The 24,529-nt window shown below is 45.3% G+C and overlaps 2 protein-coding genes across 6 annotated transcripts; one reads left to right on the top strand and one right to left on the bottom strand.

Annotated features, from left to right (window-relative positions):
- Window positions 1–11,280: 11,280 nt before the first annotated feature.
- LOC147976376 (uncharacterized) lies at window positions 11,281–24,359 on the bottom strand. 5 transcript variants are annotated; one of them, XM_087518752.1, is made up of 7 exons: window positions 24,077–24,359; window positions 23,864–23,961; window positions 22,320–22,349; window positions 20,691–20,831; window positions 16,369–16,431; window positions 14,946–15,008; window positions 11,282–12,040 (listed from the first exon to the last, which is right to left on the bottom strand). In XM_087518752.1, the coding sequence occupies exons 4-7, from the start codon at window positions 20,826–20,828 to the stop codon at window positions 11,873–11,875; spliced, it is 432 nt and encodes a 143-aa protein (XP_087374878.1). In that variant the 5' UTR covers window positions 20,829–20,831; window positions 22,320–22,349; window positions 23,864–23,961; window positions 24,077–24,359; the 3' UTR covers window positions 11,282–11,872. The 5 variants fall into 5 exon arrangements, with proteins under 5 accessions (XP_087374879.1, XP_087374878.1, XP_087374881.1 ...); XM_087518755.1 differs by having other exon boundaries at window positions 14,932–15,008; XM_087518754.1 differs by having other exon boundaries at window positions 11,283–12,040; window positions 14,946–15,005.
- Window positions 13,095–15,032, top strand: LOC125552288 (zinc finger protein GIS-like). Its single transcript, XM_048715787.2, has one exon. The coding sequence runs from the start codon at window positions 13,980–13,982 to the stop codon at window positions 14,826–14,828; it is 849 nt and encodes a 282-aa protein (XP_048571744.1). The 5' UTR covers window positions 13,095–13,979; the 3' UTR covers window positions 14,829–15,032.
- Window positions 24,360–24,529: the final 170 nt, after the last annotated feature.

Consider the following 24,529-nt stretch of genomic DNA (forward strand, 5'->3'; position numbering starts at 1 on the left):
TTGGCGAATCTGGTCTTCTAAGGTAGGAGATACTTGGAGGTTGGCGAGGAAACCTTGAGGAACAACTTGCAGATTAAGTTTGCGGAAATCTTCACAAAGGTCGGGTTGATAAGGCTTAAGAATCAGACTGTTGCAGTAAGCCTTTCTGCTCAATGCGTCAGCAATCACATTGGCCTTTCCTGGAGTATACTCGATACTCGGATTATACTCTTGAATCATCTCGACCCATCGAGTTTGCCTGAGGTTGAGATTAGGCTGAGTGAAGATGTACTTGAGACTCTTGTGATCAGTGAAAATGTCCACTTTTCTTCCCAATAAGAGATGTCTCCGAGTCAAAAGAGCATGCACAACTGCCGCCAACTAGAGATCATGAGTGGGGTAGTTCTTCTCATTAGGCTTCAACTGGCGAGAGGTATAAGCAATAACTTTCTTCTCTTTCATCAACACTGCGCCAAGACCTTGGAGAGAGGCATCACAAAAGACCTTGTATGGTTTGGATTCATCAGGCGGAGTCAGAACTGGAGCAGTGATCAATTTCTCTTTCAAAGTGTTGAAAGCAATGTCACACTCCGGAGACCAAACGTACTTGACGTGCTTCTGGAGAAGATTTGAGAGAGGCTTCGCGATCTTAGAAAAGTTTTCAACGAATCTTCGACAGTAGCTTGCGAGACCGAGGAAGCTATGGAGTTGCTTCACGTTCTGAGGAGGTTCCCAATTCACAATTGCAGACACCTTCTCAGGATTCACCGCAATGCCCTTGGCAGAGATGATATGACCAAGATAAAGAACCTCATCGAGCCAAAATTCACACTTGGAGAACTTGGCGTAGAACTGATGTTCCCTGAGCTTATGAAGAACCAAGCGCAAGTGCTTGGCATGATCTTCCTTGTTCTTCGAGAAAACCAGAATGTCGTCGAGATAGACCAAAACGAAGTCATTGGTGTAGGCGTTGAAGATGAAGTTCATCATGCGAGAGAACATCGGAGGAGCGTTGACGAGGCCAAAAGACATGACAGTGTATTCATATGAACCATAGCTTGTCCTGAAAGCCGTCTTGGGAATATCTTGCTCACGGATTCGAATCTGATGATAACCCATACGGAGATCAAGCTTGGAGAATACTTGGGCACCTTTGAGTTGTTCGAACAGCTCGTTGATGTTGGGAAGTGGGTATTTGTTCTTTATAGTCTTCTTGTTCAATGGACGGTAATCAACACAAAGTCGGTCCGTTCCATGCTTCTTCTTCACAAAAAGAACACCACAACCCCACGGAGAAGAACTAGGCCGAATGAGACCCATTCTCTCTTGAATATCGAGTTGCTTCTTCAGCTCCTTCAACTCTTCAGGTCCGAGCTTGTAAGGACGCTTGCACACAGGTTCCGTGCTGGGCTCAAGATCAATGACGAATTCAACTGGCCGGTGCGGAGGCATTCCTGGAAGCTCTTCTGGAAAGACGTCTTGATATTCGCAAACGACTGGAATTTGCGAGATAGCATCCAGTTCACCCTTCTCATTGAGAGAAAACAGACGGATGGTATCATCACGAGCGGCAAAGACAATTACATCCTCAGACGAATGAGTCAATTGAATCTGCCTGGCTGCACAATCAAGCTGAGCCTTGTGCTTAGAAAGCCAATCCATTCCGAGAATAAGATCAATATCCAAGTTACCAAGAACCATTGGGGAAGAAAGGAACTTGTAGTCGCCCAACGTGATAGTAACATCTGGCACTTCCAGACTTGCACTTAAACGTTTGCCAGGAGAAACGATATCCATTTGTTTACCCAAATGAGAAGAAACGAACTCATGCTTGGTAAAAAATGGCTTTGACATGAAACAATGCGATGCACCAGTGTCAAAAAGAACTTTTGCAGGAATATCATTAACAGGAAGGTTACCCATGATGACATCTGATGAGTCCTCTGCCTGAGCTGCGTTCATCAAGTTGACCTTGGCATGCTTGGGGTTATGCTTGACCACAGCTGTACTTGCCGATCTGACAGGAGGAGGAGGAGGAAGACGCCTCTGGTGGAAGCACTTGTTGGCATAGTGACCCTTCTGTTGGCACTTGTTGCACGTGACCTCTGAAAGCGGACGGTGATACAGAGCACTCGATCTTGGAGCTTGAGACGAAGTCTTGTTCTGAAAGCCAGGGTTGGGTGGGTGGGAAGAACCACTGCCACCTTTGCTCTTCTGCTGATACGGCTGACGGAACGGAGGAGGAGGAAGCCAATACTTCTGCTACTTGGCCACTTGAGTAGAGGAAGAAGGAGTAACATCTCTAACTCGCTTCTTGGAAGCATCACACCTCAACTGAGCAGCCTCTTGCTTCAGTGCCATGTTGTAGAACTCATCGTACCTCAAGGGCTCGAAGAGAACAAGAGCTAGCTGAATTTCTTCTCTGAGACCACCTCTGAACTGGTATATCATGCTCTTCTCATCAGGGACGTCCTGCTTGGCAAAGTGGGCGAGCTTCTGAAACAACTTGTTGTAGTCATAGACAGACAAAGAGCCTTGCTTCAGGTTGCGGAATTCCTCACGCTTGCTTTCAACCACGCTCTGGGGAATATGATGAGCTCGGAAATCTCGACGGAAATCCTCCCAAGTGATAACACGTCCACCTCTGGAGTCCTTGTACTGTTGGAACCATTCTGCAGCTTGATCTTTGAGTTGGAAGGAAGCGAACTTGACAAAGTCCTCAGGCCTGACGTTACTGCACTCGAAATGCTTGCACAGATCCACAAGCCAATCGTCAGCATCGGTTGCCTCAACACAATTGTTGAAAGTCTTTGGCCCATTAGCAAGGAACTGGTTGAGTGAAGCAAAGTGATTCAGATTGTTGCCTTGATTCCCTTGGTTGCGCTCTTGAAGAATTTGCATGATCAACTGTGTGTTTGCATTGGTTGCGGCCATCACAGCTTGCCATGCCTCCGGAGGAGGTGGAGGTGGTGGCAGATCAGGATTCGAAGTCGTGCGCGTTGGAGGATCCATCCTGAAGAGGTTGACCACCATTAGCACATTAATAGACAAAATGAAGTTGAATCCAACGGAATGAAAATTGCAACATATAGTCTTCACATCCGAACAAAATGAACGAATGCATTCCTCTTGAAATAGTCACATATCCATAAATTGAGAAGCCACTTAGAATTTAGGTAGAGAAATAAATCAACAAGGTACGGATCAAGAACGAATAATCGGTAAGAAATCCCAATCTCAAACCAATATCCGTGGAAGAAGAACTAGAGCTACAAGAATTCCCACCTATGAAACTCCCGAACCTTTCCGGTTATGCAATCAGGTGTTGGGGATACAGGGGAAGCATAATATCTCACCCAATTCTAGCAAATCCTACATCCAGCTGTATCCATCCTTCAACACATAACCGAGAAAAACTTCGGAAACCATCTACCTCAACCTTCGAAAAGCATCCGTTATACAAGTTATGGCAATACTCCCGAACTCCCGCCCCAGTACTGGGTGGCGTCGAGGTTATCTCACCAACGAACTGCATAAAAGAGATTTTTCATGTCGGCGTACTAAACTCAGGTATTCCAGAACTGCAACGATAAAATTATGACGACAACACCTCAGAGCTCAACTCCCCGGGACACTTCCACAAAACCCCTGACAGGAGGCACCAAGACAATGTTCTCATCATAAAACCATCGGAACGATTCCAAGATACCCGCGTGATCCTAAAAAAATTTTAGTGAAATTTGAGAAGAGAAGAGTCAAAACTCTACATCAGGATGCCTTACCAGAGCGATGAGGAGACTGGGAAGTAAAAAGAATTCCTAACTCTCCGATATATAATTCCTAGATGACTCAAAACATTTTTCTAGACACAACTCGGCCGCTAAAAACGATCAAGCAATGGGGCTCCTAAGGTCAGGGAAGGCTCTGATACCAACTTGTAACACCCTCGATGCGACTATAGCTCCCACATGTCGAGGCACGACTTAGAGACATAACCGCATTGAAGGCATATGTCGCAAGTCAGGCAATCATCACAAACATCCCATGTAATATAGATAATAAAAGGGATAACATAGTTGGCTTACACTCGCCACGTCAATCAAGTACATAAATAACATTACATCATCCAAACACTCATGGCCCGACTACGGCGCCAAAATAAAAGATAACCCAGCATGCGACATGGTCCCGATCACCCCCAACTGGGCACCACTACTGATCATCGGGAAAGGAAACATAGTAACATTAAGAGTCCTCGTCGAACTCCCACTTGAGCTCGAGCGCGTCACCTGGAGCGGAATCATCAGGCCCTGCATCTGGTGTAATAGTAATCTGTGAGCCACAGGGACTCAGCAATCTCGCACCCTCGCGATCAAGACTATTTAAGCTTATAGGTAAGGCAAGGTAAAAATATATGTGGAGCTGCAGCAAGCGGCTAGCATATATGGTGGCTAACTTATTCGCAAAAGAGAGCGAGAAGAGGAAGCAAAGCGCGAGCGAGAAACTAGAGGACAACCTGCGCAAACATTACTCCAACACCGTGTCCACTTCCCGAACTCTGCCGAGAAGAGTCCATCACGGTAACACACTCAGATGATTCATTTTAATTAAATTAAGGTTCAAGTTATCTACAACCGAACATTAACAAATTCCCATCTGCCCATAACCGCGGGCACGGCTTTCGAAAGTTCAAAACCCTGCAGGGGAGTCCCAACTTAGCCCATGACAAGCTCTCACGGTCAACGAAGGAATAGACCTCCTCCCAAGACATTCCGGTCAGACTCGGTATCTCGGTTACTCAAGACACTTCGACAGGTTAAAACAAGACCAGCAACACCGCCCGAATGTGCCGACAAATCCCGATAGGAGCTGCACATATCTCTTTCTCAGGGCACACTCATATTGTCCAAACTTCCGGTAGGCCAGCCCAGAGTTGCCCCTGGTAGCCATCGGCAGCTGACAGTTTGGACCAACACTCAAAGGAGCACTGGCCCGGGGGGGTTAAAATAATGATGACCCTTGAGTCTGCAGAACCCAAGGGAAAGAAAAGGCTAGGTGGCAAATGGTAAAATCAAGGTTGGGCATTGCTGGAAAAGCTTTAATCAAGGCGAACTATCAAGGGGTTCCCATTATAACCCAACCGCGTAAGGAACGCAAAATCCGGGAACATAACACCGATATGACGGAAACTAGGGCGGCAAGAGTGGAACAAAACACTAGGCGAGAGGCCAAGCCTTCCACCCTTTACCAAGTGTATAGATGCATTAAGATAACAAAATAATATAATGATATCCCAACAAGTAAATAAATGTTCCAACAAGCAATAGCCTCCAATCTTCACCTGCAACTAGCAACGCTATAAGAGGGGCTGAGCAAAGCGGTAACATAGCCAATCAACGGTTTGCTAGGACAAGGTGGGTTAGAGGTTTGACATGGCAATTGGGAGGCTGGAAAGCAAATGGTAGGCATCGTAGCAAAGGCATAGCAAAAGAGCGAGCTAACTAGCATAGCAAAGATAGTAGTGATTTCGAGGGTATGATCATCTTGCCTGCACAGTTGTCAGAGTTGACTGGATCCTCGAAAGCAAACTCAACGGGCTCCTCGTTAGCGAACTCGTCTCCCGGCTCTACCCAAACAAGACAAACAAGCAACAAGGATACAATCAACCACGTGCAAGACTCAAACAATATGATGCAAAGATGATATGCTATGCGGGATGCGATGCGGGATGCATATGCAAGATGTGACAGGAAATGCATGAACCTGGCCTCAACTTGGAAATCCAAGTGTGCCACTGGAACGATGAGATGAAACCGCTTGAAAACGATATAAAGAACGCTGGAATCGGAGTTAAGGTTTGGAAATGGCAAGCGATTCAAGAATGACACCGGTCTGCGATTTATAGCAAGTAGCCATCTAAATGCAATGAGATGAACATGCTACGGCACTCAAACATGACAACAAAATACATGGCAGGGATGCATTCAAGATGTTTAACAAAAGTCTAGCACTGAGCTACGGCCAATTCATCCATTAACAGGTTCAAACAAGCATGGCAAAAATGCATATGGCAAACAGATCTCAGACTTAGTGAAATTAACACTTGTCTGGAATTTCAGATCAGGTAGCACTCTTCGGAGCAACAAAACTACATGCTACAGGACCTGAACATGGCAAAGTAAAGCATGGCATGGAGCTACTCAAAGAGCTTAACAAAAGTCCCTTAGTAACCTTGAGCCAAAAGGGATCAGAAAATACAATTGCAAGCATGTGAACATAGCAAATGCATAATCAGTTTTCAGACTTAGTGAAAACTGGAACATGATGAAACATAACTCAAGTAGGCATGTTTACGAGCTCGATGCACTCACTACGGAGCAAGTCATGACAAGATAAGCATACATCCATCAAGAAGGCACAAAATACAAGCTAGACATGGCAAGAACAATAGCATAGCATGCACGGATCAACTACAACATCATCGGCAAAATTGCAAACAAGTTGACAATCTGCCCAGATTCACAAAGTAGCAAAAGTAGAGTTCGATTGACTCAAGCTAGGGTGCTCCATAAATGCAAACAAAGACATGGATGGATAGAGCACTACAAGATTAACAAAACATCATTACTGACCATCCTCAAAAGAGGCACGGATCACTAGGAAACAACATGAACATATGGCATCATGAGATAAACAGCTCAAGGACTTAGTGGAAATGCTAAGTCCCTGAAAACAGAATTACTAAGTGCACCACTTTGCAAGCTCGTGCTAGTCACCACACACATCACAAAAATACATGGGTTGCACCTTTGGAAAGATGACAAAACCCTTAACAAAACATATGTATAACTCAGGGGCATATCATGCACACATTAATCATGGCAAAAATGACAAAAAGCTAAATGGAGCAGCAGATCTGACAATTATCTCAAGTAGCCCTCTTCTAACAGCATTTCGGGCATCAAGATGAACTCAAATGAAAATGATTCACTGGAATGAAATGATGTACTCTCTGAGATGAACATTTTGATATGCTATATGCATGAATCGGAGCTACGGATGCAAAGTTACGAGGGCATGAACAGGAGCACTTGGATCTGAGATTTCGGGACTTAGAAGAAAAAAACACATCACGGATCTAGGGTTTACTATTCACGGCACGCGAACCAAGGCGGAATCTGGCGAGGTGGCGGCTGCTCCGGCGAGGGGAGTCGAGGGGGAGGTGAGGGAGAGGCGAGGCCGGCCCCCTCTCGTCCCGATCCGGCAAGGGCGGCGGCTCCGGCCGGCTATGGCGGCGAGGGGCGCGCGACGGCGCTGGCGCCGGCGAGCTGCGCGGCGGCCGGGGCGAGATCCGGCCGGTGAGGGGCGCGGTTGCGGCGGACGGCGTCGGAGGAGAAGGAGGCGCGGGGCGGCGCGGTCGATGGGCCCGGGAGGGCCTCCCGCGGGCTCGGGCGGTGGCGGCGAAGTGGGGCTCGCCCGGGCCACGTGGCGGTCGATGGCTGGCTGCGGCGATTTTTGTCCAGCCCGGACAGACGTGTCCGGCCGGCACGGAGGCGATATTTAGGGTTTCGGGGGGAGAAGGAGATCCGAATTTTGGGGGGGGGGGTCTATTTATAGGCATAGAGGGAGCTAGGAGAGTCCAAATGAGGTGCGGTTTTCGTCCACGCGATCGTGATCGAACGATCTAGATGATGGAGAAGGCTTAGGTGGGTTTTGGGCCAAATTGGAGGAGTGTTGGGCTACAACACACACGAGGCCTTTTCGGTCCCTCGGTTAACCGTTGAAGTATCAAACGAAGTCCAAATGATACGAAACTTGACAGGCGGTCTACCGGTAGTAAATCAGGCCGCTTGGCAAGTCTCGGTCCAATCCGGAAATGTTTAATTCCCACACACGAAAGAAAGCTAGAACTGACCACCGGAGGAGAACGAAGCGCCGGAATGCAAAACGGACAACGGGGAAAATGCTTGAATGCATGCGACGAACACGTATGCAAAAGCAATGCACATGATGACATGATATGAGATGCATGACAACGATAACGACACACGGAGACAAAAACCTGAACCCGAGAAAATAAAATAACTTAATGCCGGAAACGGCAAGAGTTGGAGTACAAATTGGGAAAGTCACATCCGGGGTGTTATAGTCTATTACCAAAATCAGTCACACCGAGTTTGTGTAATCGGTCTCACCGAGATTACGTTATGCCCTAACCCTAACGAAATCGGTCGCACCGAGTTGACATGTCGGTCCCACCAAAAACCCCAACGGTCACATTATGAACTAAATCGGTCTGACCGAGTTGTATGATTCGGTCCCACCGAGTTTGGTGATTCGTGTGTAACGGTTAGATTTTGTGTGGAGGCTATATATACCCCTCCACCCACTCTTCATTCGAAGAGAGAGCCATCAGAACATGCCTACACTTCCAACATACATTTTCTGAGAGAGAACCACCTACAATTGTGTTGAGGTCAAGATACTTCATTCCAACCACATAAATCTTGATCTCTAGCCTTCCCAAGTTGCTTTCCACTCAAATCATCTTTCCACCAAATCCTATCCTATGAGAGAGAGTTGAGTGTTGGGGAGACTATCATTTGAAGCACAAGAGCAAGGAGTTCATCATCAACACACCATTTGTTACCTCTTGGAGAGTGGTGTCTCCTAAATTGGCTAGGTGTCACTTGGGAGCCTCCGTCAAGATTGTGGAGTTGAAGCAAGGAGTTTGTACGGGCAAGGAGATCGCCTACTTCGTGAAGATCTACCCTAGTGAGGCAAGTCCTTCGTGGGTGACGGCCATGGTGGGATAGACAAGGTTGCTTCTTCGTGGGCCCTTCGTGGATGGAGCCCTCCGTGGACTCGCGCAACCGTTACCCTTCGTGGGTTAAAGTCTCCATCAACATGGATGTACGATAGCACCACCTATCGGAACCACGCTAAAAATTTCCGTGTCTACATTGCGTTTGCTCCCTCCAAACTCCTCCCTTTACCTTCATATGCAATTGCTTTACATTCCGCTACTATACTTTTAGAATTGCATGTGTATGTTGTATGCTTGACTTGTGCTAAGTTGTTAAAATCTGCCAAGAATTAAATTTGGAAAAATGCTAGATTTTTATTTGGTCGGCCGTAGCTAAATTTCCATTGCTAATCTTACATGTTCCCACGAACAATAAAGAAAAAAAGAAAAGGATATTCCTTAGACACAGAGGTGGGATTAAGGCGTCATGCGGAACTCCAACAACATAGACCAGATGACTTATTTATTGAAAATAGGTTTAGGAGCCTGATCCTGGAGCTGAGCAAGCATGGGCGCGATCCACATCGAGTGGAGTCTAATCACCCCCCCTCCCCCCTCTAGACATACTTTTAATCCTACAAAATGTGCTACACTAACTTGTTTGTCTTGCAGACCATCGGGAATGGGAGATGAGCAGTAAGCCAGATGCTCCACGAACCACCGGTTCAATTCTAGTCTTCTTGGGTCCATGCACTTGGTTCATGGAGGGTTGCGGGCCTTGGTCCATGAGGGATGACATTGGTGGGCTTCATCTTTTCTTGGGCGTATGGATATAGGGTTGCCTCTTGACTTCATACTTGATTTTTGCTTTGCCTCAAAACAAAAGTTTGACTTTTGCTTTTATGCTTTGACCTCAGAGACGATCTTAATCATTTGTTTGATTCATGCATATGCATTACAGCCCGTAGCAACGCATGAGCATTTTACTAATTCTTTATTATTTTCTTGGCATAGACAGGGAGCCGTTTTTCTCATTTTCCAAGAAAAGGGCAAAAGGGATACCTTTTCATCAAACCGAAAGAGAGAAAAATTATATATACATTAAGCAGCATCTTTCCGACGGAAACACACCCACAAATGTGAGAAAACAGGTGGGCTCACGATTGGCCGAGGTGGGGCCGAGGTGGGGGGGGGGGGGGGGGGGGGGGAGGCGCAACAGACATGTACGTACCTTACTCGGCCATCTAACAGGAGGGTTGCACTGCAGCTGCAGCTGTGGAGTGAACCAAGATGATGTACGTACGTTTCACAAGCCCAAGGTGATGGATGGGAACTGCAGGGAGCAGAATAAAGAGGGAAGCTGTGCACAGTTATGAGAGGAAGAATAATTGCCTACGAGTCAGGGCACTGCATCACAACATCAGTAAAGCGACCACCATACTCAGTTTGCATGATCATCAGCTTCGTACTCAAAGGATAGGCACTGCCGCATGCACTGGCTACTGATCAGTAAGATATAGGTTCATCATGGACATCTAGCGCAATCAGACTCTCCATATTTAGTTGATCAAAAGGTGCTATGTATTTAGTCAAGGAAAATGATTCACGCACCCTAAGTAAAAACTCTACCTCTTAAGTTTGTTTGGAAATTTTTCAGGTTCATATGATCAGGAAATATGCCATACATATGGTCCAATTTAGGAAGCATCACTTGCAAATTTCTTGTTGCGTAACAGGCACAGAAAAGATTGTTTAGAAACTTTCTTCAGAAACTTTTCAGGTTCATATGATGTTCATGCGGAAATGGCCGTAAAGTTTGGAGAATGCCGCTCCCAAATTTCTTGTTTTGTCGCATATTTCTTCAGAGCGTATATAGTGGCAGCAGACAGAAGATTTAGTCCCCACTTTGTTGAATTTATCATTATAGAGGAGGCCCCGCGTCTTAATGATCAAGTTGCTGTTTTGGTAGGAACACATGTAACGCCGCAGTTAAAAGTCAGTACACCCACATGTACTGCCCACATGCATGCACGAGAACCATCGTTAAAGAGGAATAATGAGGCAACATTTTCCGAAAGAAAGCGAGCGGGAGTAATGAGCAAATTTCGCACAGGCAGCAGGCTTTGATCTTGCTAACAAAACTGACAAGATCCATTTTTTCTCCTATGCCGCATGGACCCGCCACCACTTTCAAAACAGCAAGGCTTGCTAGTAGAGGTGGACAAGGATGGTGGCGTCTTCTCTGAAGACGAAAGAAATTAGGTCCCCTTCTGATTAGCACAAGTAGCTGGTTATCAAGTGCTGGAAATGCTAGCTGCTGGTGAGATCTAGACCTGTAACCAACCACTAGGGTTTCTACGTATTTGGTTCTGGTCAAGAGAGTCGTAATCAATCAATATAATTAGCGAGTAGCGACCATGCATTCTGTCTGTCTGAATCATTTGGTACGACTAGCTAGCCACTAGTACGACGCACAGCATAATTCGCTTCGCGAAATTCTGGACCTAGTGACCCTGCTGCTAGATCTTGAATTCATACACGCAACAACTGACTGGTTCCACAAACCAGTCACCGCTATACTGTGAACAGCTTTAAAAATTCCACACAAACAAGGCACGTGTACCACTATGTACTCAACCCTAGGTACGTACGTACACATATAAACATGGAAGTACTAGGTACCAACTTGCATGTCCCAACCAACAGCCACACATTCAAGTTCTCTTCCATGCAAAAAAAAAACATTCAAGTCCTCTTGATAATTATTGGAATACGGCAAATTCTGATCTGATGACAAATAGCACATCAAATTAAACCATCCTTTTTAGAGACAACAGAAGAGTGATCCCCCGCGGTCTTTGTATGATACTATGCACACAACAAGTCAAACTATATATTGTGGTTCGGGCTGCAGGTGCTGGTCATTGTGTGGCTTCGTTTACAGCTGATGCCAACTACTCCCTCTGTTAAGAAATATAAGATCGTATAGATCACTAAAATAGTGATACGATCTTATATTTCTTTATGGAGGGAGTACTATTCTTCCCTAGTCTTGGAAAGATACTAACGATCTCCAGCAGTGGCATGCATGATATCTTGACATGGACACAGGATCTATTCACGAGAGAAAAGCACCTGGGTGATCTTTTAACGGAAGATGCTATGCTTCATAAAAACAAAGGTTGTTGTCTGTTGATGGGAGGAGCACACCTTTCCATGTAAACAGCACGCACATTGGTGCAGCAGAATCCCCATCGCCCTGGAACGTGGGAGCTTGGCCGGCCGGAGAAACAGCCATCTGCCTTTTCTTCCACCCTGTGGAACACATACGTGCTCGGTTTGTTTAATCACAATATATCCATGCGGCTATAGTTTAAGCATATTGCATGAAGTACAGTGATCAAGAAGTAAGGGCCCCCAGAGGCATGAACCAACGTGGAATAGAGAATAGCAAATGAGGGGTCAGGAAAGTTATGAAAAAATGGAAAACATGTCAGGGGAATGTGATGGTAGAGATCAGGAGAAAAAATCGCAAGGTTTTGTCTCTAGAAGGCATGAAAACTTCACAAAGGCGCTGCGAATGACCTTTGTTTTGCTGTATCCATACGCATGCCACCTAGAACATGTAAATGATACCAATCTTACAATTGTTGCATATATACATGGACCCAGTAATTCGTCAGTGGCAATGCTAAACCATCTGTGATGATGTGGTCTAGCTAGTTTTTTGTACTACTATTATTTTCTCTTTATTTCCCCTCCATGTCATCTTTAGTCCTATGATACCACCTATAAATACCTCTGACGTGACATCATTGGGAGTGACCTCAGAGAAAAAGCTTTTGTAACATTTTTATTCTTTGATCATCCAAGAGGCACCCGCAAATCATGCATGTGTCCGCTATCTCAGGTGGCCTCGCTTTAATCGTAGGGACTAAAAAACAAAGCGAGTGCTGAGTAGCTTCATTATAGCAAAAGAACAAAGCAGAGCCTAGCATGATGAACCTAGCCACACATGCACCGTCTAGTTGCATGTAGATCGATATATATTCCGAGGTAACTAGTACTACATAGCTTGGTAGGTGAACATGGCAACAAGATTCCTGTGTGGTTAGCCGCTTAACAATAACAAGAAGCAAGCTTAGCTAGGATAGTTGATGGATACAGTTGGTTAGCTTTTGAGATGAATAGGCGGTAAACAGGAGTAGGCAGATATTTTAGGACGCTCCCATATAAGGTATAGCTTAAGAATAGAGAAAGCAAACAAGATAAGAAACTAAGACAGCAGCAGGGTATAGTCTTTTTTTGGAGGTGGTCGAGAGAAATCGATCAGTCACGCAGCTGCAGCTGTGCTAGCGTAGCCACAAGGAGGGTGCTACCACTAGATCTGCACGACAGGACCACTTCCAAACACAAGCCTGCAGCTCCAGATGTAAAGAAGCCAACAGCTATAAAGAGCCCCCATAAAACAGCCAGTACCACCCCCACATAGCTGCTATATAGAGCGACAGGCCCACGCTCAGAGCTTGTCACGTACTCACTGATGCCTACACATGCATGAAAGCCAGAGAAATGAAGAAAGCAAAGAAAAGAGAGAGGAGAGAGAGAGAGCGCTCGTGAGAGTGAGGGAGTGAGAGAGACGGTTTTCCTCAGACTCAGTGACAGGTACTTGTTTGTTATGTGGGAGAGCCCAAAAGCCTCCTAGTGCAGTGCAGTAGTACTTGCCAGAGCTTATTGTGTACTATGGGCTCCCCCAACCACAAGGCCCCAGCCCTTCCCCAAGAATTTACTACGACATCACCATGGATGCATGGACGATGCATGTATCCACCTCCCATCTAGCAGCAGCAGGATGCCCCCACCTCCTCCTAACTAACCACGCACGATAGTAAGGTGACAATTACCCTGCCCCATCCGTCGGTACCCCATTCGCCTCAGCAAGCATGCGATGCGAAACCTATCGCTTCTATACATTTGGCACTCCTCCTTTGAGCGACATGAACACCAGACCTTCTTCTTGCCCTTTCTATTCCTAATACCTTCTCTCTCCTTGGCTCTCTTCTCATGCCCCGGCCGGCCCCCTCCTTAACTCCATGATATTCAGGGCCGGGGTTCCTCTTCCTCCCAACAGCTACTCACTGTTGCTGCCGCTAGACTAGCAGCTGAGCCTGAGACATTGTGCTGTACTTCACAAAGAGCTGCTAGATAGCCTAGGAAATTCTGTGCCTTTCTCAATCCACCTGGTTCTGGTTGCATGGGTGGCGGTGGAGGCGGAGGCGGTGAAGGTGGTGTCGGTGGTGGCGCTGCGACCGTGCGGGAGCCTCATGACTTTGGCAACGTTGCGTCCTTCTCCGAGTTGCCATTCCTGCGCTCCGGCGCTCCTCCGCGAGAAAGCCCCAACTCTGGCATTCGTCTCTTCGGCATTGACGTCCCGCATGCATCGCCTGAGGGAAGAATTAAAGAAGCCACCGCTGCCAGCAGCGCGACCCCTTCTGCCACCACGCAGAGCAGCAGTGGAGCTGCCATCACCGCTGCAAGCGCCGCCCCGGACAGCAACCGCAAGTTCGAGTGCCACTACTGCTGCAGGCATTTCCCGACGTCACAGGCGCTCGGCGGCCACCAGAACGCGCACAAGCGCGAGCGGCAGCACGCGAAGCGGGTGCAGATGCAGTCAGCGATGGCCGCAGCGGCAGCGGCTGCTGGCAGCGCGCACCACCACCACCACCTCCTTGGCTACCCGCAGCACCGCTTCGGTGCGACATTCTACCCGTCATGGACCACGGTGAGTGGCGGCATCTCCTATGGCCAGCAGTTCTACAGAGGGATCGGGTCGGTCGGTCAGCCGATCAACGGGAACCCTCTGCCTGAGGCGCAGTGGAGGAGGCCGCTGGCTGCGCATGGCAACATGGGCATGCCGTTGGCTGGAGAGCGGCGGCCGGTCACGCTGCACATGTTCGGAGAAGAGCAAAGAGCTTCCCCTTCTCTTGGGGCGGCCTCCCCCTCCTCTTCCTCTTTACTGCTCTCCCCGCAAGGTCAGTCTGCTTGCGAGCAGCCAGCCACCACCGCAGCACCCGAGGGTGTGAGCTTAGATTTGCATCTATAAGTGCCTTCTCCGTTGTTTTTAGTAGATTATTATTACTCCGAGAACTGATTTCCCAATCTTTTCCTTTGGTTGAAACTACCCTTTTACTGCATTCGGATCGTACCTGGCTGATATTACCTTTTTCCACTCGCGGCTCGTGACACGTGAGTAATATGTCCATCCATGAAAGCTTTGATCCTGCTATTTGCATGCACATAAAGAACATTATGGGTTGTATGATTAGGGTTTACCTTTTTGATTTATAACTTTCATGCAGCAAGACAACTTTATACTCAATTGCAAATTCTATGAAACACTTTCAGTTCAGTTAAGCTGAGTTACACACTAAAACTGTAGGATATATACATGTGATTAATTTTAGGATTCAGATACACATTTTTATTTCTCGCAATTTAGATAACAAACAGTACAAATTATTAGGCATAAAGAAGTGATGAACAGCTTTTTTGTGTTTCTGAGTAACAATATAAATTTGAAGAGACTGATGAATAAAACAGATTGTAGTCTAGCATCCATTTATAGGAAGGTTATCTTCATTTTGGTGGGAGTTTACCTTTTCATTTTTAATATATATTGAGATAATGGCCAGTCATCAATTAGCTGCCACAGGTCTGTATGAACCTGCAGCTTAATTAAGCAAATATACATGTGAACGCATATAAAGTTCTGAAAGAATACACACACAAATGCAAATGTTAAAATATTTTGAGCCCCACCAGGGGTTTAACCAGTACATACGTTCATATATATGTGAGAAACTGCCGCTGCAACTTGGATGCCCAATATAAAGGCTGTAGCTTTATAGCGGTAGATTCAGCTTTCTGGTGTTGATTCAAGATAGTTTGCACGTACTAAAAATATATATATTATATGATTCCATTACAGTTGACTTCTTAAAGTTGACTAGGTATTTACAGTGCTGACCCTATCTCTCTATCTAGAAAGCTAAGCTATATATACAGGTTTAAACAATGTTCTATTCCTAAGAAAAAGGGTCGATGTCTCGTGTGGTCTTTTAATATGTGCCTACTTTTGAGTGAACTATATTATATTTAAAAAAGACCAGTAAAGTGCATGCAGAGATATATGCAAGAGAAAGATAGGCGAGGGAAAGTACAGGTATGAGAAGGGGGAGCAGGAAGGATAAGGAGTTCAGAGTTCAGACAGACCAGGCACATGAGAAATCACAGCTCAAAATGATGAGTATATTCCCTGAGTCAGAAAGCTAGCCACCCATAATTATTTCCCAACACCCATCTAAGATGTTAGTACTGCTAGCAATACGAAAGCAACGATACATGGATCTTGTCCTAGGGTTTCGCCCTTATTAAGGTATGAGATTTGAGATGTCAGGCTCATATCTTATGTAAATGTCTACTGATCAGACTAGGCAGTGGGTGCTACTCTTGTGAGATTGTCCAAACTGAAAGAAGGTCATTATCTTTTTTTGAGAGAGAAAAGAAGGTCATTAGCCGGCTGTACAGAGATTATATGATGTTCCTCTTCTTTCACAGGAGAGTAGTTAGGGTGGAGTATTTACCTCAAGGTGCAAATTAGTTCGAAGTACTGTTTTGCTGACTGGGCGGTATTGGATCATCTTAGCCTGCACGCCATAAAAGTGAGAAGAACTTGTACGGTGGGGAATAGCTTCAGGAAAATGAAACATTATTTAACGCTACATCAGTAGATGAAAGTACGATTAAACATGGCTTCCAGAAAATAGGGAATGTTTACAAACCATGCAGCAGATTTGCTGGCAGCCTGACGCATAGGCCGCTTCTTTTAAGTAAGTGGTCTAAGGCAGATTAATTATCATCGGTATGAGTGAGTGTGCCCTGCATTGAAGCTTTTAATGTCCAATGGTATCGTTTTTGATGTTGCTGCTGCAGCAGTGCTGTTCCTGACACTATTATTGGTGATAGATCCAATGCGACTTCAGGAAGTGTCGTTTTCTCCCTTCTGCGTGCAAACAGGAACTGTCCACACAAATTCAAAAATGCTAGCAGCACCACCTTTTTTTCTTGCATGCACGAAATATGTCATTGTACGTATACTTTTAGACATACCACAGTACCTGGTGAGTAAAAATAGCCAATGCAATGGTCAGCTAACATAAACGTGTATTCTGTGCAGGCTAAGATGATCCAATACCGCCCGGCCATCTTAGCCTGCAGGCCCACAGAAAACCCCTTATACAATACCGCCCGACCACAGTACCTCGATTATTCTCACTGCATTGCCAAGTAGTCGCCGTCTTTGTTGGCAACTCGAGTAACACTAGCTGTAAGAACAAAAATCAAAGCAGCTACAGCTACTCGCTAGTTGCTAAGGAGAGCAAAGAAGGGAAAAGAAAGGGAAATGCATTGGAGCACCCGGGTGCCACGCACCCTATATGAAAATAACATTTTTTTAAATATCGATTTTTTAAAAAAAATCTGAAATTTTGAGATATCAAACTTGGGTGCCCATTCTACATCGGTGTTCATTTTCACGGCGAAGGGATGCCCGTGGTATCCACGATGCAGGAATTATGATCCGACATACGATACATCCAATTTTTTTCTATACATACGATTTTTTTGTCTTTTTTACTGAAACTGAACACAGGTGTACAACGGGCACCCATGTTTCATATCCCAAATTTTTCAGATTTATTTTTGAAATATCCTAATATGTTTTTTAATGTTATATTCATATATGAGTGTGTGGCACCTGAGAGCCACAAATCCTCTTCCGGAAAAGAACAAATAACTAAAGGTTGTTAGAGTTATGTTTATAGATGAGTATACTATATTTCTCTGTTGTATAAGGGGCTTTCTGCATATTTATCACACATGCATGTGTATAGTTGCTAGCTTATGGCCATATGGGAATACAAGTTGCATATTTCTAACATGATATCAGAACCCTAGGTTTTCTCCTGAACGCCGCAGCTTGTTCTTGATTGTATTTTTTTTTTGTCTCTTGCGCTTTTCTTGTCTGAGATCATTGGCGGACCTAGAGGGTGTGTCGGGTGTGCCGTGGCACACCCAGCATTTTGCAGATATTTTTCACTATATGTCATATTTTCCTGATTTTGTTGGTTTTACAGTACTATAACTAATTCATCTGAAGCCGTACACGTACATGCAAATCTAGCAAACCATAGAAGCAGCTTGATTGATTTTTCTACTATCAGCACTACGTGTGTATCCAGCCAAAGACTCCTATAGATACATGCGCCCGGAAGAAGCTAGCTAGATCAATTCCATCGATCAACTCAACGAAAACTCTAGGGGCGACTCGTGTAGATTGCAAACAAAAAAAAAGAAAAAAATTAGGATTCTTGAATCTACCACTTTATTTTTCAAGACAATCTCGATCTACCACGGGATATTTCCAACGTTTCTTTTTGCAAAAAGGATCAAATCAATTATAAAGATTCATCGGAAGTACAAAACACCTCAAGCATAATAAAAATTACATCGAGGTCCATGGACGACCGAATGACCAGCCGCCGCCAGAACGAGCCGCCGCTATCACCGCTCCCTACCGGAGCCGGTCTGACCTTGTCAATGACAGCTGGGAAGTATTCGTGCACGTGCCCCTAAGGACAAGCGCCCCAGAGCCGCAGCCATCGCCGTTGAATCCTTTAATAGATCTGAAGAACCTGACACCAAATATCGCCGTTGCGTGCGCACGACAAGAAAACCTAACCTCGCCGCCCCGAGAAACTGGCAGGGATCTACGCCGGAGCTCCGTCTAATCCGTCCCAACGGACAAACTTGAGGAGGGTCGTAGCCCGGAAGACTGACTCGATGAAGAAGCACCGCCATACGTCCAAACGCCGCCCCTGCGAGGACTAAAATCATACCTATCTATTAGTGGGATTCGAGACACAAGAAATCCCCTCCCCTCCACCGGCTGCCGGAGCGGCGGGCGAAGGGGAGGCAAATGCACGGACTCGCCGGTGAAGATCGAAGGAAGGAAGGCTTTCCCTAATTGCCTTGCGAGAGGGGAAAGAAAATCTAGGTATAACAAGATTTGATATTTTCAACGTTGACCCATAAATTTTCTGCCGCATTCGTCCATGGACAAATCAGGATCAGTCCACGGACACAAATGCGGGAGCCAGCCATCCAAACCTAATCACTCGTCTCGACTGCTCCACTGCGTTTTGGACATCGCCGCTGCCCGTTCTTCCCTCCTCTCGGCCGCTCGCATTGTCGCCTGGTCCCTTCCCCTCCTTTCTCCACCGGCCATCCGCCCCGAAATGCTTGCCATTGACCAGCTGGATGCATGGATCACCCGCATCAGTTGCCCTCTAGTCCGTGAAAATAGGACATTGCAGTCCATTTAAGCCCACATTCTTGTTTGTTTAATGACATAAAAACTATTTATCCTTTGAACAAAACAACCGTCACCATTTTGTTGTAATTGTTGGACACCTCTTGTTTTGTTGTACTTGCATAACTCAAGACAAAGAGGATTGGTAATATTATGTCCATTTGGTTGAAAACATGAGTTCAAATAAAGAAGGTTGCAGCTGAAGGGCAAACCAAAGGTATTCTTGTGTCTCTTTCATAATTATTTGTATTGTAATTTTGCAAATTTGAAATTATTTACTGAAACGTAATATTGTGAGACTTGATTGAGCTATTTGTGTTATTCTTTTGCCATATATGATATGACACTTAGATTAGGCAGATTTTTTTCAAATTGTGCACACCCTTCATTTTTTCACTGGGTCCGCCACTGTCTGAGATCATACACGTACGGCGCTCTCATATAGATTGTAGGCATCCCTTGTCCAGATTTCTTCACATGGCCCAGACTAGAGCACACCATAGGTTCTATCTCTCCAAACTAAGGATGGGAAGGGGGGTGTTGTTATACAGCCGTGAACATCCTTTGTATTTTTTCAAGTGTATAAGGGGTTTTCTGTGCATTTTCCTCACCTATACGTGTGTACATATGGGCCTATGAGTCCATGAGAATACATGTTGAGCATATTTCCAACAGATATAACATCACCATCAATCCTACGTATACTACTATACCTCCCGTTCATCTCCAACAGTTCCCAAGACTAGATCGAGATGCATGGCAGCCCTAGTTATCCCAGTATGTCTCTTGCTGCTGTGTTTGCAACCGTACATACTAGCCCCATACCCATGTTATACTAAGCAGATAGGCTTTTGAATGTGCATCACATCCTGTACATAGAGGTCCCTCCCTCCCGTACATAAGTCCTTCGCCGGGCAGCGAGCCTTTATTTACCTCCAAGATTTCCCAGCCATTTTAACTTGTGTACTGTACTGCATATACATAGCCAATCAACCTATCAGTACTAACCCTAGCTATGTGTAAGCAGGCTAGATATTCGTCTGAAAAAAGAAAAAGGCTAAATAGGTTGGTCACCAGCCACCGCAGCACAGGAACACCGCGTCCATTCTAAATTGCACGGGGCCAGGAAACGAATTCTAATGTATCAGTTACAGGGTGCATTTCTTTAATTTGACGTGAAGATGAGTAGGGACTGGGCCGGAGGTCTGAAGCTCTGAACTCTGAAAACTTGAGGGCATGCAGGAGCCAACCTGTGAGCCCCAGACTAAGGCCTTCACAGATTCAATTAGGCTGGCTACAGTCTGTACGTACAATGCTCGTATTATTGATGCAATGGCAGGCTTTGGCGCACACTGCACCAGTTAAATTCTGGTTCATCTGGTCACGAAAAAAGCTGGGCACTTAAACAGGCATCACCATGCAAGGAACACACACGGCAGGCCTCCTGACACCGAAGTCTATGTATTGTTCTAGCTCCAGCTCGCAAAAAACAGATCACCCGTGCAGTTTTCCAGGTCAGAGTTTGCAACTGCTAACCTTAGTTTCAGCATGAGCCTGTAATGGCCGTGCTCCACAAGGACAGGCGCCCATGTGCCTTGTGCCGTACACTGGAGTTGGACGACCGATGTGATGCGTGTGCAGCCCGTCTACAGCAACTGGTGTTCCATCCAGCATTCCCTACAAGAAAACCAAATAATTGGTCGATTAAACGCAGCCCCCAACATCAGTTAAAAAACAGAATAAACATGTCAGTTAAAACTGAGTAGAGTGACCGATGTGATGCGAGTGTGCCCGTCCACAGTAAATGGTATTCTGCTCTGCAGGCATATAGGGGAAACCAACTAATCCGATAATCCCCCAGCGTCAGTTCGAAAACAGAAGAAGATAAGATATCAGGTAAATATGAGCACAGTGACAAGAACTACTCTGATTAAGGAAACTCATAACTTCCTGGAATAAAGTGTAGATTAAAGTTCAGATGGCATGCTCTGCTAGACTTAAATAATGTCTCTTCTATTAAAAATTATAAATCCTCAGTAATATCAAACTTATAAAGCTTCAAGCCCTAAAACTTGTGTGACCCGATATTATCACTTTAAGTCAGATTCGTAAGATACGTAAATCAGCAACTTTGAACTTGTTGGGCCTAGATGGGCCAGTCTAGGTACCATAGCACACAGATTAATATTATGCTTTTCAGATGGGATGTTAAAGCCAATGAATTATTTGCTTTGCATTATTCAGGACAACACATTTTAAAGTGGCGGAAATAATGCAAATTATCTGAAATCGACGAATGTGACTTCACATGCATACATAAGTAGCCACTGAATATTCATTCTCACGCAGTCAGGCAAACCAAGCATATATATATCGTATGTGGAAATACACCATTGGTACAGAAAGTACCATGTATGCTCACAAGACACCAAAAAAAACTTGGGCCCATGCTCCTTACTGCCTCAACTCACGGAATCCAATGTGCAAGTCACACATCTATTTGCTGCTACTCTCCTTTCATTTCCCTTTTTTGGTAAATATTTCTAGATGAGAAAATGTTCCGTGTCTCCAATACTAAAGTTTGGTCAAATGTACAATAGCAATGAAATAAAGTAGCACAAACATTACTTAGTCCTTAGTTCATAGACCCAAACATGAAGGATGACAATGACTCAAAGATGAAAAATAGAACTGGAATAAAATGTAGTAAAAGTTACATGAGGTGAGAGAATGGGCACATATGTTAATTCCCAAGAAACATTATATAGGTAAGATAGCGGAAGCACACACCGGTACAACTACAAATAGTGAAATAGTTTCTGCATGAATGTATTCAAATTTAATAGTATGTAATGGAATAGAAAAAAATAATTTTACCAACTTCAACATTAGTTGTTAGGTGAACTTGGTAAACAATTTTTCCACAAAAGGATTAGCAATTTAAGATTGTCCTTTTAATGAGCACCATCATGAGAACCACCAGTGGTGGACAACATCATGACCAACACACATCCATTTGGGAACACCAAACACCATTCCATGCATTCATTGTATTATGCTACTATAGAAATATTTAACCATGAGTGTACCAAACAGAAAAGGGGAACTTCACAGACTGAATGAGTTGACAGGTTGTTCCCAAAGGGCACTTAAAGACGTACAAACCTTGTGATGACGTTCCCCAGTGTTTGCAGCCTGCAATATTCATGACAAACATGAGTTCATGCTTGACTGGCTGAAATAATTAGATGAAAGATTGCATAGCGATAATGCTTCTAGCTTTAAGTTTAAAAGTTATTAACACTGGACAGCCCACACATTGTATATTACAGAACTATTCTTCCATGATCATAGAAAGATCTCTTACACAAATCGACTACACCACTTAGCCCGATTCTCCAGTACAATGAAAAATAATCTGACTACTTGGAATTGAACGTTATAGTTGAACCAGAACCCTCACATTTCTTACTACCAGAACTGTTGTTGAAGCGAGGTATGAACTGTGGCTGATTGGCTACCTGAGAGTATGGGCATTGTATGATACCCGAATCTGAATGTTCAGCAGGGTCCCACCCAACTTGTTATGCCAGTTTTCATTCTCTATCATGTAATTTCAATTTGAGTGAGTACTAGAGAAGTGGAAATATTATCGATTTCCACTTACAGTGATACCATTTAGTGCTTTATTTGAGATAACGAACCTCTGGGAACGAAATTGTGCTCGTGATCTCTAACAATCCTACTACCTTGACTCCTGTATCCATGCTCTGGTTCTACGGCAGCGATGATCTCCAATGGTTTTTATGCACACACAGCTGATAATGCAGCAGTTATATGAGTGCTTCCACGCAAAAGAAAAGAGTTATATGGGTGCTTGCTGTTACTGTGCACTGATTCCAAAAAAAATCATGAGCTTCAAAAAAATAGCAAGTATCTGTCTTGTCACTTCTCTACCATTCTAGAAGTTTGTTTTCCATTAAGTTTTCTTCCTTCAAGTATGTCACTACGTTTGTAAAATGGATAAAAAGAATTAAAACAAGGGAATAAAACTCAGAGGGTAACAATATTGGTCAGAAAAATTGCTCAATTTAAGAAAAGGTTACAATTGATACTATGCTTGATGACTATAGGGCAGCAAGTACCATAAAAAGCACGAGGCTCAGCTAGAAATGAGATGAAAAGGAAGAGAAACAAAATTCAAAAAAAAAAAAAAAGAGGAACTCGGAGACTGAAATTTTGAGCCCCGAATCGAGGCGTCAATGCACGCTACTCACCCCAATTTACAATCAAAACTTTCGTTACATAAGCACATATGTTTCTATGAACATACAGGCTCATTGATTTGGGGAAACGACATGAACGGAAGTGGAATCCCAACCATTTAAGTATTGTACCTGTAAACTCTCCCTTCTGTTTAATAAAGATCGGCTAACGTCATCCTTGGCTCACATCATGTAGGCAGTTCTGTGTGTAGGAACTATTTGGTTTGCGTAACTTCCCTACTAATATAGGCCTACCATTTCTGTGAGTTTTACACATAACATATAATGTATCATTCGGAGGTACCATTACCATCAGAATGGTTTATTTAGCTAACTGAAGCTTACTTTGTAATGGTACAAACATCAACATCTTTGCTACAAGACTAAGTAGCATCCTAAACAACAAACGCAAAGGCTCAAAACTGGCTCTCCCGTCCATAGTACCTGGGCAGAACTGCAGATTGTATAACTGGGCAGCTTTGTGCTAGAAATTGGTCACTGATGCATCATGCCCTGAAATTCAGTCGCGCGCCGTACAGAACCTGCGACCATGGAACACAAAGCTGCAGGTAAGCCACTCTCGAGCACTAGAAGCTCCTGAAACACGATTGATCCCGGGGAGAAACTCCGGGCTCGTCTATTTCGTCGAACACCTACCGCGCCCTCGTGAGAGAAGACGACTTTGCCCGGGTAAATCACACGCCCGAGGCAAGGCAATGGCAGCCCACGCTTCGCCGCGATCCATCCAGTGCACGACCGGGCCGCGCAGGATCACACGCGGGAGCGGCTGCACCGCACGGCTCGGTGGCATGGACGGCGTGCGTGAATCCGACGCCGATCCCGCCGCCGCGGCGGTGGTGGGCTCGAGAGGAGTCGGGGAACGCGTCGAGCGGGGTAGGCGCGGGTAGGAGCCCGGCGGGTAGTCGGTGAGGATGAGAAGGTGCCGGTCGGTCGGCGAGGGAGCCCGGGGCGGTGGCGCCGCCGCGGCGGTGGAGTGCGAGGGACGCGGCGCGGCGCGGCGTGTCTCGTGTGTACTTTGGCAGTTTGGGGTCTCACCTCACGAGGAGCGGCGGGAAGAGCGCCTCGCCTCGCTCTGGCGCGAGGTGTCCC

Source organism: Triticum urartu, chromosome 4A (genome assembly GCF_056163025.1).
Source record: "Triticum urartu cultivar PI428250 chromosome 4A, HENAU_Tu73, whole genome shotgun sequence".
In the NCBI taxonomy this organism is placed as follows: domain Eukaryota; kingdom Viridiplantae; phylum Streptophyta; class Magnoliopsida; order Poales; family Poaceae; genus Triticum; species Triticum urartu.

Excerpts from the sequence above, each read along its gene's own strand:
- LOC147976376 (XM_087518753.1), bottom strand. The coding sequence starts at position 20,828 with ATGCTGGATGGAACACCAGTTGCTGTAGACGGGCTGCACACGCATCAC. Across the intron at positions 16,432-20,690 it reads AGGCTCATGCTGAAACTAAG|GCTAAGATGATCCAATACCG; the intron begins GTTAGCAGTTGC and ends TATGGCGTGCAG. Across the intron at positions 12,041-14,945 it reads CGAGCCGCGAGTGGAAAAAG|GGTGGAAGAAAAGGCAGATG; the intron begins GTAATATCAGCC and ends TGTGTTCCACAG.
- LOC125552288 (XM_048715787.2), top strand. The coding sequence starts at position 13,980 with ATGGGTGGCGGTGGAGGCGGAGGCGGTGAAGGTGGTGTCGGTGGTGGC.